Raw genomic sequence first — 18,149 nt, forward strand, 5'->3', positions numbered from 1 at the left:
TGCTTCCTTTAGTAGTCTTTGTATTTCAAGAAGAATTTTAGGGACAGTTCTTCTCATATGTGTAAACAGAATTAGATATCCTTTATGTTTAGAAAAATATAATGGAATCTTAACCTTGTATTTGTCTCACATATGATTTATTCAGAACTTGAATCTACATATGTCTTGAAAACTCATACTACACCCTTAAGGCACTTCTGGAATACCCTGCTAAGTCATGTCAAATCTTAGCTGTCATCCAGCATAACACTCAGAGTGGCCAAGGTCACAGAGCTAACTGGTGGAAAAGGTGGACCAAGACCTGGTCTCCTGAGTCCAGGTTCAATATTGTTTCCAGCACACCAACAAATGAAGACTGAAATGATTTTGTGTAACATGACTGATAACTTCAATAGTCTCACCAAAGGGTTTTGTAAAGGAAAGAACAAATAGTTCCTTCATTTTCTTCCTTCTCCCTTGCCTTCGAGTATTAGGGTAAAAATGTTCTCTGAGACATAGCTGTCTGACCACACACATGCACACATGCACACACATGTGTGTGCATGCACACACACGCACATGCGCACACACACTTTTCTTCTCTCCCAAACTGGGGTGGCCTGGAATAACAACCCCATGATAACTGAACTCTTCCAAGAAGACACACCCGCGTGCATAAAGAAGGGCCCAAGCCCACATGTTCCAGCCCGTCTGGAGTGGCCACCTGCTTTTACTCATCAGCGGATGTGCAGCCCTAGCTCTCCCCCTGGATCGCATACCGCCAGGGCCACCGTCCCGCTGTGGAGCTGCTTGATTTATCACCAACTCCGCGGGGGCCTGGAGGACATGCCAGGGCGGGTGTGAGTCACACCCCTGCAAGTGTGAGGAGAAAGGAGAGGTTCGTTCTTCACAGCCCTGGGAGGACCGAACACGACCTGCTGCCTGCCCGTCGGGTCCTCTGCTTGGGTAGAGAAAGATCTAGACAGGAAAGACTCCCATATTATGATCCCACCACCAGCAGCTTCCAGGGGACACTCTATTCTCGGGGAGAATGGCTACTGCCCAGGGACACATGGGCCGTGGTCAGCTCACAGAAGTAGGGACAGGGAGTGGGAGGAATTGGCACCTGTAATCACGAGGCTCTGGAGCTGTTCCCAGGCAGGGGCAGTAGGGAAAACTGAAGTCGAGACTTGCTGCCTGGAAGTCAGAGGCAGTTTTGTATCTCCTTGTCACGCAGGAACATCTAGTTATTACAGCAAAATCCATTTGAAAAAATATGGAGCCTGGAATATGCATTCATGTGTTGATATATTGCAACCCTAATTCCCGTTAATTTGTCTTGCAGCCATTACCATGATCGAGTAGGTGCAGCTTAATAACCCCGGGGCTGTGATCCCTTAAGAACTTCCTGGATGGGCCTCCCCGGTGGCGCAGCGGTTGAGCGCTGGGTTGCGAAGCTGCCCGCAGCCTCTGCAGCGCCGGTTCGATTCCCGGCTGCTCCCCGGCCACCAGAGGAGGGTCCCACATGGTGCGCAGACCTCTCCTGCCGCCCGCTGCTCCCCTCAGCAGTGTACTTCTGTCCTTCTGCCTGCTCTGCTCCCCGCTCTGGCTCTGGTGAATTCTCTCACCCTCCCGCGCTTCTGACTGTACCCAGTGCATGTATAAACGAAACAAACGAACAAATAAATAAATAAATAAAAACATGCCTCTATAAAAAAAAAAAGTTTAAAAAAAGAAAAAAAAAAAAAAAAAAAGAACTTCCTGGATGTGTGATTCCTTGTTGTAGAGAATCTTGGTTTTCAATTGTACTTCCCTCTTTTAAGCCCCAACAACTGTCTCCCCTCTCTCCCAGGTAGCTCTAATGAACAAATAGCTCCCCACCCCGCAAACATTCTCAGTAATGTCTTGCCCCTGCTGGCTCCTCTCCCTTCCTCCACCAGAGCAGGAGGGAGCGCACGAAGGTGGGAGTGTGTCAGAGCTTCCTGGCATAGGGCAGGGTTTGGTTTTGTTTTTTTAAACAGCCTTGCTGTGTTTTATGTGATTATGAATTTGGTTACAGTAGCCAGGAGCCCCTGGGCATGATTGCCTACAAATTACAATTAAAAAATAATAGTGAAGTATCTCATTACCACAATTATTATGATTGGTGATGCTGTGCTGTGCTGGGTGGGCCTGGGCCTGCCAGGAAGAAGTCTGTAGGAAGTGGTTCTCCCCTGGGAGAGATGCAGGTTGTTGGCAGGACCCTGGTGGGGGTTGCCAAGCTAGGGGGGTGGATTGTGTGAGGAGTGGGGATGAGGGTGTGCATGAAGGTACTCATCAGCAGAACTTGGGCTTGTTGACATCTTCAGGCCCACCCCCCTCAGCAGTTCTGGTTTCAGACTCTGGGGATCTTTAGAAAGAAAACGATGCCTTATTGGCACAGGAAGCCAAAGGACAGGGTTTTGAATAGAGTGTAAGGACCCCAACTTAGGAATCAGTTGGCCCCAAGTGTGTCTAAGTCCTGCCCCTTCCAGCTGTGACCCACCTCCAGTCGTGTGAAGCTGCTCTGTGATTAGAGTCTGTGCTCCTCACCTTGTGCCTGTCACCATTGTCCTCCCCTGTCCAGGGGTGAAGCAAGGCCTCCTCGTGGTGTTCTTGTGGCAGTGAGTGCATGGTGCGCCCATGTGCCTGGAGTGCTCTGTTGCTCTTCATCGTGGTGGTCCTCCCCTGCCCTTATAGCTCCTCTTCAGTGACTCTTGCTCTGTGCAGAGTCTTCCTCAGGCTCTGAGAAGGGTGTGGGGAGAGGAGGAGGGATATCCTGCTTCTACAGGTCAATACTGGTATCAGGAGGAGGTCAGGATGTCCCCATGGGGAAACATCCAAAGGAGAAAAACCAACAAATGAGGGCACTGCGATGTAGCGCTAAGTAAAAAGAAACATAGCTTGAAGTAGCTCCTCATTCAGCTGGTCCTTGGGTGTTTGTTATGCTCAGCTCTGTGCTGTGGCCCAGGTAAACTGAGGCAGCCCAGGTCTGTTGTTACACCACAGACTTGCATGGCAGCCAGTAGTCCAGTGTGGCCTTCAGTGAAGAAGAGCTTAAACCATAAGGAGCCACTGAAAGTTTTGGCAAGGGGGGGCGGTTAGCCTTTTTCTTCTCCCTACCCCTTCACGGCCCAGACCTTATTGTGCAAAACACTGCTCTGGTGGCTTCTTGGCAGCGAGCTCTCCCTCCTCTGCATGCCCATAGCTTTTTATCTGTGCCTTTCTTAAGGCCCAGATCACTATATCCCTAGTCTTATGGTTATTTACAGTCTCTCTCCATCGACTGTAAATAGAGCAGAATCTACCTCCAAGTCACCGCATCTTCCCCAGGATGCCCAGGACAGAGTTTTGTACATTGCAGGTGCATTAGTTGGACCTAGTTTTCTTGGAGGATTAGAAATTCACTCCAGCTTGCTCAGATAGCAAGACATTTATTGTAAGAAGGCAAGAAACAAGCTTGCAGGTGCAGGAAATGAAAGATGGCCAGGCCTCTGGGGAACTGGAGCTGGGGTTACTGTCAGAAACCACACCCCTTCTCCTTTCAGATGCTGAGTGGTTTCTCCTATCTCTGCTTTTCCTTGTGTCTCTTGGTTTTGATTTTCAAGATATAGTATCTGCTGGCCTGGCTGCAGGCTCTGACTCCAGTGTCCAATCCTGGTGTAATAAGCCATGATTGCAGAGTAGAGGGAGTTGGTTCTATTGGAGCACATTGGGCTGTGGTTGAAGCTGGCAAACTGACTGATGTGTAGGTTTAGTAGGCATTCAACAAACATTTGCCAAACGAATGGAAGATTGGATGAATGCCACTTCAGGGCGCTTAGTAACACAATAGCATGCAGGATGGGTTGGAATCAGGTAGAACTATGAGGAGACTGTCATGTAACAACCAAATGAGATGATTAGTGCCCAGAAAAGTGAAGTGGTGCTGGGAGCAGAAAGATGGTGCGGGGTGGAGGTAGGGCGCAGTTGGAATGCTGAGGAAAGTATAGGGAGGAAATGTGAGTGATGGCTGGGTGAGGTTTGTCAAGAAGATTACAAATGCTCCCATTCTCATTTTCTTCATCCTCTGTCCTTCCTTTGTTTATTGGATCAAAGTTTACTGTTTTCATAACTGGGAAGTACGGAAAAGGATGTGTGTTTGTGTGTGTGTGTCCCTTTAAATACACCTGTTGGAACTAATGGAATATTTCTATTAGTTCCAAATAGAAGTAGAGAGAAAGGATTAAATGCTTTGCAGAGAAGCCCTAAATTTGAAATCTAGAAGTTTTTCCTCTACCTCCACTGGGGTACCTGGAAAGTATCCAAAACCCACTTTTGACAATTAATATAATTTTTTCTTTCTTTTTTTTTAATCTCCCTTCATTTTTTCTTTCTTTTCAAGCAACCATGTTTCTTGAAAACTGGAAGAGATTACAGATGCGACTGGGCTACTTCTGGGACCTGACTGGTATAGAAGAGGAAGAAGTGAGTTCTCTCTCTCATGCTTCTCTGGTCCTTGCTTTGCTTTGACTCTGGAAAGACTGTCTTGAGTGATATAACCCCTTACGCGTGCTGACACATCAGCCGGTCACCAGCTGACTCCTGCTGGGGCTGCTTTCCTAGCTTGGCTTCATGGTTGAGATGTACAAAGACCAAGAGTTTAAATCCTCTCTGCTCTCTTGAGCTGGAAGATATTGTGGGTGGCCAGGTATGCCAGTACCTGCCTCTATGAAGAGAGATGGTACAGGAGGCAAGTCTTGTGGTGGCCTTGAGATTGAACTCAACATGCCTGTACCTCTCATCCCATTGAGCTGGTGAGCATGGAGCCTGAGAATGGAAGTTGCTCCCATGTGACCCAGAGCAGAAAATTCCACAATGCCTTTGTGAGGGTCAAGGGAGAGGCCTGGGTTCAATGCTGGCTGCCTTTGATGCCTCTGGAAGAAAGAGCCAGTGGACCAGTGTGACAGTGTAAACTGGTCCACAGCATGTGAAACAAGAGCATGAGTTAAGGACAGAGGGTCGGCTGGTTCTTCTGAAGTCTGGCTTTCTGGACAGATGATGTTTATTTTTATTTATTTATTTATTTATTTATTCATTCATTCATTCATTCATTCATTCATTCATTCATTTATACAAGCACTGGGTACAGTCAGAAGTGTGGGAGGGTGAGAGAATTCACCAGAGCCAGAGCGGGGAGCAGAACAGGCAGAAGGACTGAAGTACACTGCTGAGGGGAGCAGCGGGCGGCAGGAGAGGTCTGTGCGCCATGTGGTACCCTCGCCAGGTGGCCGGGTATTAAACCGGCGCTGCAGAGGCAGCGGGCAGCTTCGCAACCCAGCGTTCAACCACTGCGCCACCGGGGAGGCCCATGGACAATGATGTTTAAAGGATGAAAACACGTTGGCCATCCCTCCAAGCTCTTTTGAGAACTAGGGCCTCCTGATGTTGGCTGGTTGATGATGTGCAGTGTGGATGGTTGCTCATATTCTTTCTTCCACTCTGCCATTGAGTGAACAGCAGATATGAATATCAGATAGGTGCCATTGAAGTTGTGGGTATTGTGGATGAGGTGCTGGGAATGGACTCAGAGGCCTGTGTCTCCACTCATCATCCCAGCATGATGGTGGCTGCACAGAGGGCAGGCCTTTCCTGCAGTGCCTTGGGACCTCTGGCTTTGTGACCCTGATGGTTTATGACCAAGCAGGTGAAACTTCCAATTTAGTCTTATTCATAGGTCTGTGTAGCTCTCTCTGTCTGTGCTGAGCTACCATTGCTTCTCCTTAATGATCTACTTAGCTTGTCTTTGAGCAGATGGGCTCCCATTACCATGTATTGAGTACATGTGCCCATTCTATTCCGGGTCTATGCATTAAGCATATGCCCCAAGACTAACAGCATCATGGATTCCATGGTAAATGAGAGAACGTACATATGGATTCTGCCTTCAGAGAGGATACAAATTAGTTAGGAAGATAAGTGGCAGAGAATAATAAAGGCAATTGCATTTCTTAGGGAAAATGCCCAAACTAGTGCTTTCAGTAGAAAGAGCTGTGGAAGTTGCACTGCGTGGGTTGTTCTTATTGGGATGTCTTTGTCAAGTTGGTCCCAGTGGATTCAGATGAGTGAGAGGGAGAGAGAGAAGAGGAGAGGAGGAGAGAGGAAGGAAGGAGAGGGGAGAGCAAGCGAGGGGGCAGTTGGGGCTGGGTTGGGAGGTGGTGGGGTACAGCCCCCAATTCAGGGCCTGGGGTATCTCCAAAGAAGAGAAGAAGAAGCATCCTAGCCTCTAAGCCTGTGGGGGGCCAGAGACCAGCCAAGTGTGTGTGCTGAGTAGAGCTAGGGGTGCCAGCAAGTCTCTGTACAAGCAAGGAAGGGTAAACACAGGAAGGCATCAGCTGTCACTGATGCCTTTGAATCTCAGTCACAGGCCCCTGGCAGGAGTGGGATTAGAATCCATTTCTCCATCGGTAGCCAGCTTTCCTGTTTAACCCAGTGAACCACGGTTACTTCATAGGGGTGTGTGATTTGAGGCTGAAAGTGGCCTGGCCAAGGCTGGGTTCCTCCAGGGCACATGGAGGCGTTCCTGATAGTAGCCCTGAGCGAGGTGCCGCTGAGGCCAGGGGTTCCACAGAAGAGTTGGAGTGTGCCATGCATGCAAATCCAGGGCCAGGTGTCACCAAGAGGCAGGGAGGACAGCCTTGTCTTCGGCCTTGTCTTCAGTATTTTGGACTAGAAGTTCAAACACTCTCAAAATTCAGTTCAGTCTGAACACACTCATTAAGCACCTACTATGTGCTAGATTTTGGTATGGTGGCTGGAAACATGGAGTAGTGCAGTTTCTGATCTCCAGAGTTATGTTCAGCAAGGCTGCTATCTGGCCTCTAAATATTTCAGATACAATGGTGAGTGTGAGTGAATTTTTTTTTTTTAAAGATTTATTTATTTTTATACAAGAACCGGGTTACTGTCAAGATGTGCGGGAGGGTGAGAGGATTCACTGGAGACAGAGTGGGGAGCAGAACAGGCAGACTGACAAAATACACTGCTGAGGGGAGCAGTGGGTGAGGCAGGAGAGGTCTGCTTCACCATGTGGGATTCTTGCCAGCCAGCCGGGATCGAACCCACACTGCAGAGGCTGTAGACAGCTTCACAGTGCAGCGCTTAACCTCCTGCACCACCAAGGAGGCCCGAAGTTCTTTTTTTATTAGGATTTTTAAGAGTGGTTGGATTTTCATGAGCAGCAAAGGAAAAAAAGGCACCTGCAGGGAAGACATGGTGAGAAGAAGCCATGGTCAGGGGCAGCTAGGCTGTGGGGCAGGCACAATGATGTGTCTGGGAAGTGTAATTAGCTGCAGGGACAGGGGCTGGGATGCAACCAATATCCGCTGGTGGCCCGGTCGGGAGGGTACTTCTTGCTTGCTGGCCTGTGTCTCCTGCAGGTGACGGGAAGTACAGAGGGTGGGGTAAGAAGGTAATTGTGGTATTCCAAGTGTGTTAGGACCTGTGTGGAACATCCTGGGCAGGTTTAACCCACACTCAGTGAGAGGCAAAAGGATGGCAAGTGGTTTTGGGGTGGCAGGGTTGGGGGCACAGACCTTGTAAGCTGTGACAGCAATCTTTCTATTTCAGCCAGACACCACCCTCAGGTATCAGGTGTACTCCCTGCAGCTGTCTGGCTCCTAAGACCTTAAGACCGGTGTGCTCTATGCATCGGGGAAAGAGGGTGCTGACTCACACAGGGACCAAAGCCATCCCCACGTCTCTCCCACATGCCCCCAAAATACCGCCATTGCAGGTAGAACAAGTAGGGTGGCCCAAGTCCAGGTTTTACACCGGAGCAGAGATGGGAGATTGCCTTCTTATCCGGGCAGGGATAAGAAGTCACCCCCCCCCCCACTACCCTGGGCCATGCAGCCCTGGCCTAAGGGGTCTCACAATGGAACCAGCTTATCTGTGTTTGTTGCCAGCAGACCCAGTAACATCAAGTCTCTTGCTCTGAGGTGAGGTAATTTCAGCTCAGTGGGCCTCTGTCACCTGATTAGCTTCTGTCATATCAGGCCACTGGTGTCTCTGGCACCTCTGAGACTGTGGGCCAGATCTGAACGCCGATGCCCTCCTCAGCACCCTCCAGTCCTTGCCCATCATACCAAACTTAAGCTATTCTTTGTGGCTTTCAGTCATGCAGGGAATAAATCCTCTGCTACCTTTCTAGCCTCAGGCCATGCCATCCTCCTCCCTGCTCGCACCTTCTGGCTACCTTTCTCTCCTGTGCTCTTTCCAATTTCTGCCCTGGCTCTTCCCTCTTCCAATCTCTACATGGCTGTCTTGACTTCTTCATTGCCACCAAAACATCACCCCCTCAGATTGACCTCCCTGGTGCCCCTTTCTGAAGCAGTCATCCTGACTGGTTCTTCAGTTGCTCTTACACTATCTGCTAGTTTTGTATCTCTGTGTCGACTCACCACCTCTTTCCTCCCTTAAGACAAACTTCACAAGAGGAGGGCTATCATTGCAGCCACAGCGCCTGGGAAAGTCTTCTAGACATAGGTGCTCGGTGACTCCTTGTTGAAGACATGTTCAGCGTGTCTCTGCACTGACCTCTTTAGATGAGCAAAGGCTGGTCCTGAGCTGGCCTGGGCCAGCTCCTGAGGAGACCAACTAGAGGTTAAGTAGTTTCTGGAGTCTTGATGGGAAGGGCTGTGTATTCCTGATGATTTGGCATCAGCTCCCCAGCCAGGGATGACCTGCTGTGGCTGGTGTGTGGAGCAACCCTCTTGGAGTATACAGTCTGCTCTGGCCATGAACTCACTTGTCCAGCTCCCTACCTTTGAGGGATGTTATAACCTCATCTGATCCTCTTGACTGCACACTGCCACATCCTTGTCTGACCTACTTCAGCCGAATGCAAAGGAGCCTAAGGCTCTGTCTTGAGTGTTTTGGACTCCTGTCTGTGTGCTGGGAATGCTTGCTCTAAACAGACGAGGGAGTCTGAATCAGGCCTGGTGTGGAGTGAAATGGGGCACAGCCACAGAAAGAGGGTGTGAGGATGCTATGTGCCACTATGGCATATCTTGGGAAAGTCACAGGCCAGCTGGAAGTCTCCTCAGCCCTGTGCAGCCCTGTGCAGGGCTTGGAAGAGCCAGAATTCCTCTGGCTTGAAGGGACTAGAACCTGCATTGTGGTTCTCTCCAGAAAGATCCAGCTCTATTTTTTTTAAATCACACTCTTCCTTTGGGATAAAATAAAGGAGTCATATAGAAAATACCCCAAGTTTCAGAGGCCAGGGAGGAAAACGTCAGACCATGTTTCCCACAGTTTTCCTGCTTGATGTTAATTGTTGGAAGCAAAAGGAGTTTTGTGGGATGTGAATGGTTTAAGAAAAGCACCTGTCTTTACAGTAGAGCTTGTGAGAGCTTTTCACATGCATGTTTGACTCCCAGGTGATACATTCTGGGGTCTTTTCTAAACTTTTAGACCAGGGATTTTTTTAAAGCTAAAACTCTCTTGGTATACACCTGAGGAAATTCTGTGTTGGAGAGTGGATGAAAGTGAGAGACAAAACCAAGTGAAATTCACAAGCATTTGGAGATTTCTGTGCGTTCATGGGGTGCTGTGAGAAAACACGAAATAATGCAAATCGGTAAATAATACAAATCAGCAGCAAGTTTGTGACAGGATAAAAAGACTCTCACATGCAAAACAGCTGGGAAATAATATAAGGAAAATGAGTCATCGAGAACTACCTGTGGTAGAAAGTATTAAACTGGAGTGAGAGGGACATAGCCCCACCAGGTACATTATAGCAATCAAGACGGCCTCCTGGGAGGCATGGGTTGAGGCATCCCTCGGTGGTGAGGAGGGCCTTTAACACTTTGGGTAGTCTCCCCTCCTGCTCCTGTACTGGATGTGTACACTAGTCACATGCATGCCTTTTCCTCCCCAACATCATGCCATGTCTTGGGGAAGCCAAAGAAGGGTTGGAAACCTGTGGGTTGGCTTTTGGAATCTCTGATGTAAGAGCAGCAATAAGGAAACGTGTGGAGTCCACTGTGAGCTGAATCCCTGCCTGGGAGTTATCAGTAAATAATGCAAGAACACAAAAATCTGCACACATATAGATATTTGCCCTTAGAAGCTGTGGGGAAGTCCTGCCAATGAGGCCAGGTGTACACCCCTGAGTTCTCTTTGAAGTAAGTCATGCATCTTCCTGCCCAGCATCTGCATTGATTTGACCATGGTCTTCTTGATTAGTTATGTGAACGTCATATAACTGTGACTCACTCTTCAGGTCTGTATCTCTGAATGGCCCCGTGCTGTCTCTTGAGCATTGTGCTTGCCAATGAGTTACTCACCTAGGCTGTACAGGAAGCAGGTCCAGGCAAGTGAGTTTTAAGATTCCCTATGGCCACCTTTAACTTTGATGTTTATTGGTCGCCATTTTAACTCACAGAATCACGGTGCAGGAAAGAAATTTGTTGTTGCCTTAACTCCCAGCTGTGGGGTGCATCTGTTTCTCCAGCTGGGATTCTGCTTGTTGATACTTAAAGTTTGAGATATAAAGATAGTTGGTGGAGTGACCAGATGTATCCGTTGGCCTTTGATTAAATTGCTATGCAAAGCATGTGGCTTCTCTTTGTCTCAGCTGCCCAGTTAACATTTACTCTCTGCTTTCTCAACACCGGCGCCATTCCCAGGACCGTGCCCAGGTTTGGTTTTCCATGTGGTAACAAGTGTTGTGTATTTCCTCTCTTCCCCCCACACGTGTTCTTGGTCTAGACTCCTCGTGATTGTGTGTGGTGTGTGACAGTTCATTCCAGTAGCCGCTGATACTAAGTCCTGACTTTAGTGTACTTGTGTGTCTGGGTATAACTCACAGGCCAAGGTCATTCTTCTACCTGTTTACTAACTACTCTTTGACTCTTTGGGTTTTAGGAACATTCCCGGCCTGAGTATGAAACCAAAGTTCGAGAGAAATTGTTAAAAGAGAGTGACAAGTCAGTTGTCCAGAAATTGGGACCCAGTGCAACCGAGAATGAAGATGAGGTAAGGTGCTGGGGCTCATTGCTCACCCTCCTCTTTATGTCTTAAGATCTTGCTGTCATCTTACTTGCAATACCTTCCTGGATGAAGACTGGGTCATGAGAAGAGGTTGATAGGGTGGGACAGGATGGGGGTGAGAGTAGGACTTTTCTCCTTGTTCTGTAGTCCAGGCTCATGGGCACCAGGCTTTTTACCATGGCTTGATTTGTGTCTCCCTCCTGAGACAAAGGGGGGGAGCAGGTTGAAGAAGAAAGAAATGATTCATGTCTGGTTCCTTTTGACTCCATCCCTAAATACTTAAGCAGCACCTTACCAGCCAGCCCAGTGATAGCTCAGCCTCATTGAAGACTTGCTCTCTGCCGCACACTGTTCTAAGTGTATTATTTCATTCTCACAGTAAATTTGTGAAACGGTTACAGTTGTTAAGTAAATTAAAACAATTATGAAAAAAAAGTTATGTTCACAGATTATCGTATGCCTTAGGTCACGAAACCAGTAAGTGGTGGATGGGTCTGGGATTCTGACCCGGTCTAGCCCTCACGCTATGTGTCCTAACCACTTTGGAGACTCTCCTTCAAGGACAGTGGGGAAGTTGGAGGATAAAGCTCTTGGAGCTGGCAGGGGCAAACTCATGCCTGTCTTTGCTTGAACTACTCATGCAGTGCTCCTTACATTTCATTTTCTCTGGGTGGGCCTCCAAAAGTTGGAACATGACAGTGAACATGTCTTCTGAGTCACATCTCTGAGTTTTACAGTGCATGCAGACATTGAAACAGGGCTGTGATCTGCAAATACTCATAGTGTGTGTGAGGTGGGGGGGCTCCTCTTTGGCAGTGCCCGTCTCCTCTCAATGCCCCCCTTCTTTGAAACCAAGTGTGTGTTTATGTCTTTCCTAATCTGGTTCTTGAAAAAAATCAACAAGATTGAAAATCTGTTGTTTTTACATGTGTCTTTTCTCCATCTTAGATTTAAATTCAAGTTTCGTTTAATTTTACATTCTTTAAGTTGGAACCATTTGTGTTAACATGCAAATTTATTCAAGCACCAAAACAGAAGAATGTGGTGTTTTTGAGCTCAGAATACTGGCTTTTTTTTTTTTTTTTTTAAGAAAACAGGACTTAGAAGAGAAAGAGGGTGGCCCTCTGAGTTATTTTTTTCCTAGACGAAAAGTAAGTTGAAGACCACCAATTATTCAGGGAAATAATGAATTCATTCTTAGGAAAGGCTAATCATCACCACCACCCTCATCAGAAAGCAATCATTCTGTATTCTGTCAGCTTTGCCAACTCCATGCAACCTTCTTTCTCCACCCCAGAGCAATATACAATGGATAATTTTATGGAAATCACATGTAACTTTTATTGACCACTGACTCATTTAATTTTAATTCCATAGACGGGAATGCCAAGGAGCTGGAATTGCGTACATTGAGGCTGTGGTTCTAATATAAACATTGTTTGGATATATGTGCATGATAGGTCAAATAACTTTCAGGAACCATGAATAATTGAAAAACATCTGAATGCATTATAAATGATACATATGTTTATGTTTTAGCATTCAACATCTATTTTCATTACACTGTTGAGAATGAAAAGCTCAAAGCATCTAATGCCTTATGGACACTGGCGGCTGCTGGGGTGGGGGTGGAGATGACCTTCCCCAAAAGAGCAGTATAAGATGTAAATGGCTTGGAATTTGATTGTCGGCATCCTTCTTGTATTTCCTCATTTCTGTTAATGTTGTAAATGCTTCTGGTCTTGCTGTAAATCTGGCTGTAGGTGGGAGATGAAGGGAGGCGTGCCTGTTGCTAGGAGAGCTGCTGCTTTTGACTTTGGGAAGAGTTGAGGGCAATACCAACTGCCTGGTATGGTGCTGGGGCAGAACCATGTGTGGGATGCTGAAGCAATGCTTTTTGTAGGGACCAAACAGGGAATTTGGATCCAAGTCTAGTTGGTGGTCTTGGGTGTGCAGCTTTCATTTTAGAGGATCACTTTGGTTCTGTCTGCGTTTATTCAAAAACCAAAAAAGAAGAAACCAAAACCACTTCTCTCCACTTCGTATTTTTCTTCCAGTTGGATTAAATGATAAAAAGTTAGCATTTATGGAGGCCTAGAGAGGTACAGAAGCTCTGGACGACCACAGAACTTGATAATCAAGCCCAACTCTGCCTGCTCCTCAAGGTCCATTGCCTTTTTTATTTTTTAATTTAAAGGCCATCAAGTTCTTTTTTTTTTAACTTTTATTTATTTATTTATTTATACAAGCACTGGGTACAGTCAGAAGTGCGGGAGGGTGAGAGAATTCACCAGAGCCAGAGCGGGGAGCAGAACAGGCAGACTGATGAAGTACACTGCTGAGGGGAGCAGCGGGCGGCAGGAGAGGTCTGCGCGCCATGTGGGACTCTCAACTTGCAGCTGGGGATCGAACTGGCGCTGCAGAGGGTGCGGGCAGTTTTGCAACCCAGCGCTCAACCACTGCGCCACCGGGGAGGCCCTCTTTTGAAAGCATCTTCATTGAAATCTGTGTCTCATACCATAAAATTTAAGCATTTAGGGTATACAACTCAATGTTTTTTTAATTTAGTCACAGATTTGTGCAGTCATTTTCACATTCTAAGTTTAAAATCTTTTTATCACCCCCAAAGAAATTCTGAACTAATAGTCACCAAGCCATGGGAAAAAACTAATCTTTTTGATTTCTATAGAATATACTAGACTACTATAGACTATGTAAATGCAATCATGTAAATTGTGGTCATTAGCTTCTTTCATTGAGCAAAATATTTTCATGATTTATCCAAGATATAGCTATAGTAATACATCATTCTTTATTGCTAAATAATGTTCCATGGTTTTGTATCTACCTCATTTGATTTACACATTTTTCAGATAATGGACATTTGGATGGTTTCTGCCTCTTGGCTGTCATGGATTATGCTGCCATGAACATTGTGTACAAGTTTTTGTGTGGATGTATATTTTCATTTATCTTTAATTTTTACCTAAGAGTGTAATTACTGGGTCACATGATAACTTTATGTTTTGCATTTGAAGAACTGCATATTATTTTCCAAAGCAACTCCATCATTCCACATCCTAACTAGCAATGTATGAGGGCTCTAATTTCTCCACATCTTCACCAGCACTGTGACCTGTTGTTTTATTTTATCTATCCTAGTTGTGTGAAGTGGTATTTCATGTGGTTTTAATTAGTATTTCCCTAATAACTAATGATGCCAAATATCTTTTTCATGTTCCTGTTGGCTATTTGTATGTCTTTCCTGGAAAAATATCCATTCAAATGCTTTTCCAATTTTTAAAATTGGCTTAATTATCTTCATTTTTCTGTCCTAAGAGTTCTTCATATAATCCAGACTCTGGTCTTTTATCAATAATGATTTTCAAATATTTTCTCCTAGGTTTTGAATCTTCATTTTATTGGTGATACAATTGGAAACAAAAAAAGATTTTTCATGTAATTCAGTTTATTTATTTTTCCTTTGTGCTTTTGTGTTGTGTCTGAGGAACCATTGCCTAATCCTTTGGATAGAGATATACCCCTAAACTTTCTTTCTAGAGTTTTATAGTGTTAGTTCATGTAGTTAGGTCTGTGATCCAGCTTGAAGTAATTTTTTGTGTATGTCAAAAGGAAGGTGTCCAGCATTTTTTTGCTTGTAGATATTCAGTTGTATACTCAAAATGTAAAACACTGTGAAAAATTTTAGAAAATCTCAATATTTGTTAAAAAAGATTTTTTTCCCCATAAAATTATCTTGACATCCTCATAAAAAATCAATTTACCATAAATATAATAGCTCATTTTTGGATACTCAATTCTTCTCCATTAACCTATATGTCTGTGCATATGCTTGTGCTACGCTATCTTAATTACTGCACCATATAGTAAACTTTGAAACTGGGAATGTGACAATGACATTGTGCATGAATTTCGTAACTAACTTGTCAATTTCTACAAAACAAAAAAGCTGAGGTTTAAAAAATCTGTAGATTAATTGGAGAAGCATTACCATTTTAACAAGATAAAGCTTTCTTCTTTTTTAAAAAGATTTATTTATACCAGAACTGCGGTACAGGCCAGATGTGTGGGAGGGTGAAAGGATTCACCAGAGACAGTGGGGAACAGAACAGCAGATCCACTGAACTACTCTGCTGAGGGGAGCAGCGGGTGAGACAGGAGAGGTCTGCTGTGCCATGTGGGTAGCTCCCTGGCTGGCCGGATCGAACCCGCACTGCAGAGGCTATGGACAGCTTCACAGTGCTGTGCTCAACTTCTTGCACCACCAGGGAGGCCCAAGATAATGCTTTCTAATATAGGACCATAGTCTATTTTTCCATTTATTTAAATCTTGATTTTTTAAAATGTTTTATATTTTCAGATTGCAAATCTTACACATCTCTTGTTAACTTTGTTCATAATTATTTCATTCTTTTTGATGATACTCATAATTATTTTCTTAATTCCATCTTGGCTTATTACTCATCTATAGTGATATAATTGAATATTTGTCCTTGATGCGATTAATTTTGGCAGATTCATCTTGTATCCCACGACTTTGTTGAACTCACTCATCAGTTCTATTAATTTTAGGGTTTTTAGGGGCTTCTACTTTCAAGATCATAAGTGCATTTTCTTTTGCCTAATTGTCCTGACTAGACTCTCCTTACAGCATTTGACTAGAAGTGATGAGACCGCCTTCCTTAACTTGTTCTTGATCTTAGGAGGAAAACAAATTCATCTTTCTCCATAAAATATGATGTTAACTGTGTCCTGTTCCTTTTGAAGCCATAAGGTTTCCCTGACAACAGTGTACATCATGTCAACCTGACACTGATGTGACCTGGAATACACTGAAATGAGGTCCAGCACATGTCCACCTTGGGGAGGGACAATGTGGTAGGGCTCAGAGGCAGGCGAGCTCGTGGCACCTCCATCGGGTGCTGAGTCCATCTCTGGGACTCCTCGGCTTCTGCATCACATGGGCATGTCATGGGACAGAGCCTCTGCAATTCTTAGAGTCGGTGATTTTCTTTTTTGTGTGTGCATGATGACATTGGTCATCGTGCCCCTAATGACGGGCAGTATGTTTACCATAGATGATGGCCATTTTGCCCTCCTTGTATCTATTTTCAGGGTGTGGGTATAGACAACACGGTAAAAATGAGAAAATCATGAGCAAGATTTATGGAACACTCACTGTGTGTTTATTGAAGTCTCAAAAACCGTTATCTCTAATTTCTAGGTGAGAAAATTGAGGCTTTGAGAAATAAGGAACTTGCTCAGTGCTGCTCTGTGGCAGAGCCAGAGCCAGCAGACTTAAGAGCAGCATTCTAGATGTCCGTGTGCCTGTTCTCCAGAACGTCTTCTCTCAGTAGATTTGCAAACACTGCTAACAAGTCATTCTTGATTCTTCTTTCTCAGCCTAAAAGCAGGAAGGACTGTGGTATCTGTTGGAAAGACAGCTATGAGACAATTGCTACTCTACGTTTTCTTTAAGTGTTTTTTTGCAAATCTTTGTGAGGGTGATGCTCTATTTCCATTGAGGACAACAAGGAGTAGAATTAGCTCAGTTTACCACAAAAGGCTTAATGGACAGTGGGGAGAATTCTAGATATATCTTGTGCTTCCAAGGAAGAATACAGAGTCTTCTTTTAATAAAATAAAAATTAGGCCTAGTTTGTTCTTTATTTTCTGAACCTTTTTGAATCTTTTCTGGAATAGTCTGTCCTGCACAGATTTGGAGGTTTTGTTGTTTCCCACCAGGCAAGATTTTTCTCTTTTCATATGGGTTGCTGCAGCTCAAAGTTAATTGCAGACGGCAAGGTGCTGTAGACAGGGGCTGGGGAACAGTCCTGTCATTGCCTCTTGTCCCTCTGTATTTTTCACTCAACACCTTCTAATTCAGGCTGTGTCTCCTTTTCTTTCAGTAAGCCTTGTATTCAGTGGGGTATAGTCAGAAAGTAGCACCCGTGACACAACAGAGGGGGAAACAATCCAAGGAACTAGTTAAAAAGGCATTAGAAGAGGGGGTGTTGGGGCAAGCAGAGATCAGCCACAGCAGGAGAGGACACAGCTCTTAGGACTGGAAGCAGGGAGGTGACATTACCAGCACCCAGGAGCCAGGACCACCCAGTAGGAGCTAGAACCTGCAGGAGGGGCAGCCAGTTCTGGAGATGCCTCCCCAGGCAGACTGGGGGTAGAGGAGTTCACTGAATCTGCCCCTCTTCCCCTCCAGACCTCATTCCCCTCCACTCCCCATTGGCCACATCTAACCAAAAGTCAGTTGATGACTTGTTCTTGGAAATAGAGTTTTCAGAGGTCATTGTCCTGCAACAGCTAGCAGATGGGAACATCAATGTAGCTCTGAGGATGTGGCAAAGGATTGGCATGAAAGTCCAGCTAACATGTCTTCATGGCTTTAGGACATATTAGCCACAGAGCACTTAAGTTGGGTCCTTGCTTGTGGGGAGCTGATAAAAAGCACAAGAATGCTGACTGCTGACCTGGTGTGTGAGTGCCTGTATGTGTTTGTGTGTGTGTGTGTGTGTGTGAATGTGAGTGTGTTGTAGGAGTGACACAGGTGCAACCACATAGCTGAAGGCTTCAAAGAAGAGGGAAAACAACTGCTATATCAGGGAACAAGGAGTGTGTAGCAACTCAGGGAAATCTAAATGTGAGTCTTCAAAGAGTCTTCTCCTAGGAAACACATCGCTAAAAGGACTTTAAAACAACATGCTCTTGAACCAGTCCCAGGAGTTTCCCTCGTGAAAGTTGTTGTCATTCTGTTTACCCGGGGTGGCGCAGGCACCTGTCCTCCCAGCTCGGAGGCACTGCCTGCGACACTGTGTTTCATGCATGTTTTATGGGGAACATTGAAGCTAGAACATGTGTAAAGAGGAGGCCTGTGGATAGATGGGTGTTAATTTACTCTTTGGTGAACCACCCTGGGGATGATTATTTCAAAAGAAAACTCTTCTAAAGTTAAAGCATTGAAACATTACGACAGATGCCTCTGGCAGGCGCAACAAACAAACATGTGGAATAAATTATGCATCATCCAGGGCCTTTGACAGGAGGCTGGAACAGCAGCTACAGGAAGCTCAGGACTGTCA

At 45.5% G+C, this 18,149-nt stretch overlaps 1 protein-coding gene across 1 annotated transcript in view; it reads left to right on the top strand.

Annotated features, from left to right (window-relative positions):
- Positions 1–18,149, top strand: part of LOC119247803 (anoctamin-2) — a 236,822-nt gene that overhangs the window by 104,539 nt on the left and 114,134 nt on the right. The window contains exons 12-13 of the mRNA XM_054696498.1: positions 4,382–4,464; positions 10,909–11,019. Coding sequence (XP_054552473.1) covers positions 4,382–4,464; positions 10,909–11,019 — 194 coding nt within the window. The remainder of the gene's footprint in view (positions 1–4,381; positions 4,465–10,908; positions 11,020–18,149) is intronic.

Source organism: Talpa occidentalis, unplaced genomic scaffold (assembly GCF_014898055.3).
Source record: "Talpa occidentalis isolate TD23 unplaced genomic scaffold, MPIMG_talOcc4v2.1 talOcc4.16, whole genome shotgun sequence".
Classification (NCBI taxonomy): domain Eukaryota; kingdom Metazoa; phylum Chordata; class Mammalia; order Eulipotyphla; family Talpidae; genus Talpa; species Talpa occidentalis.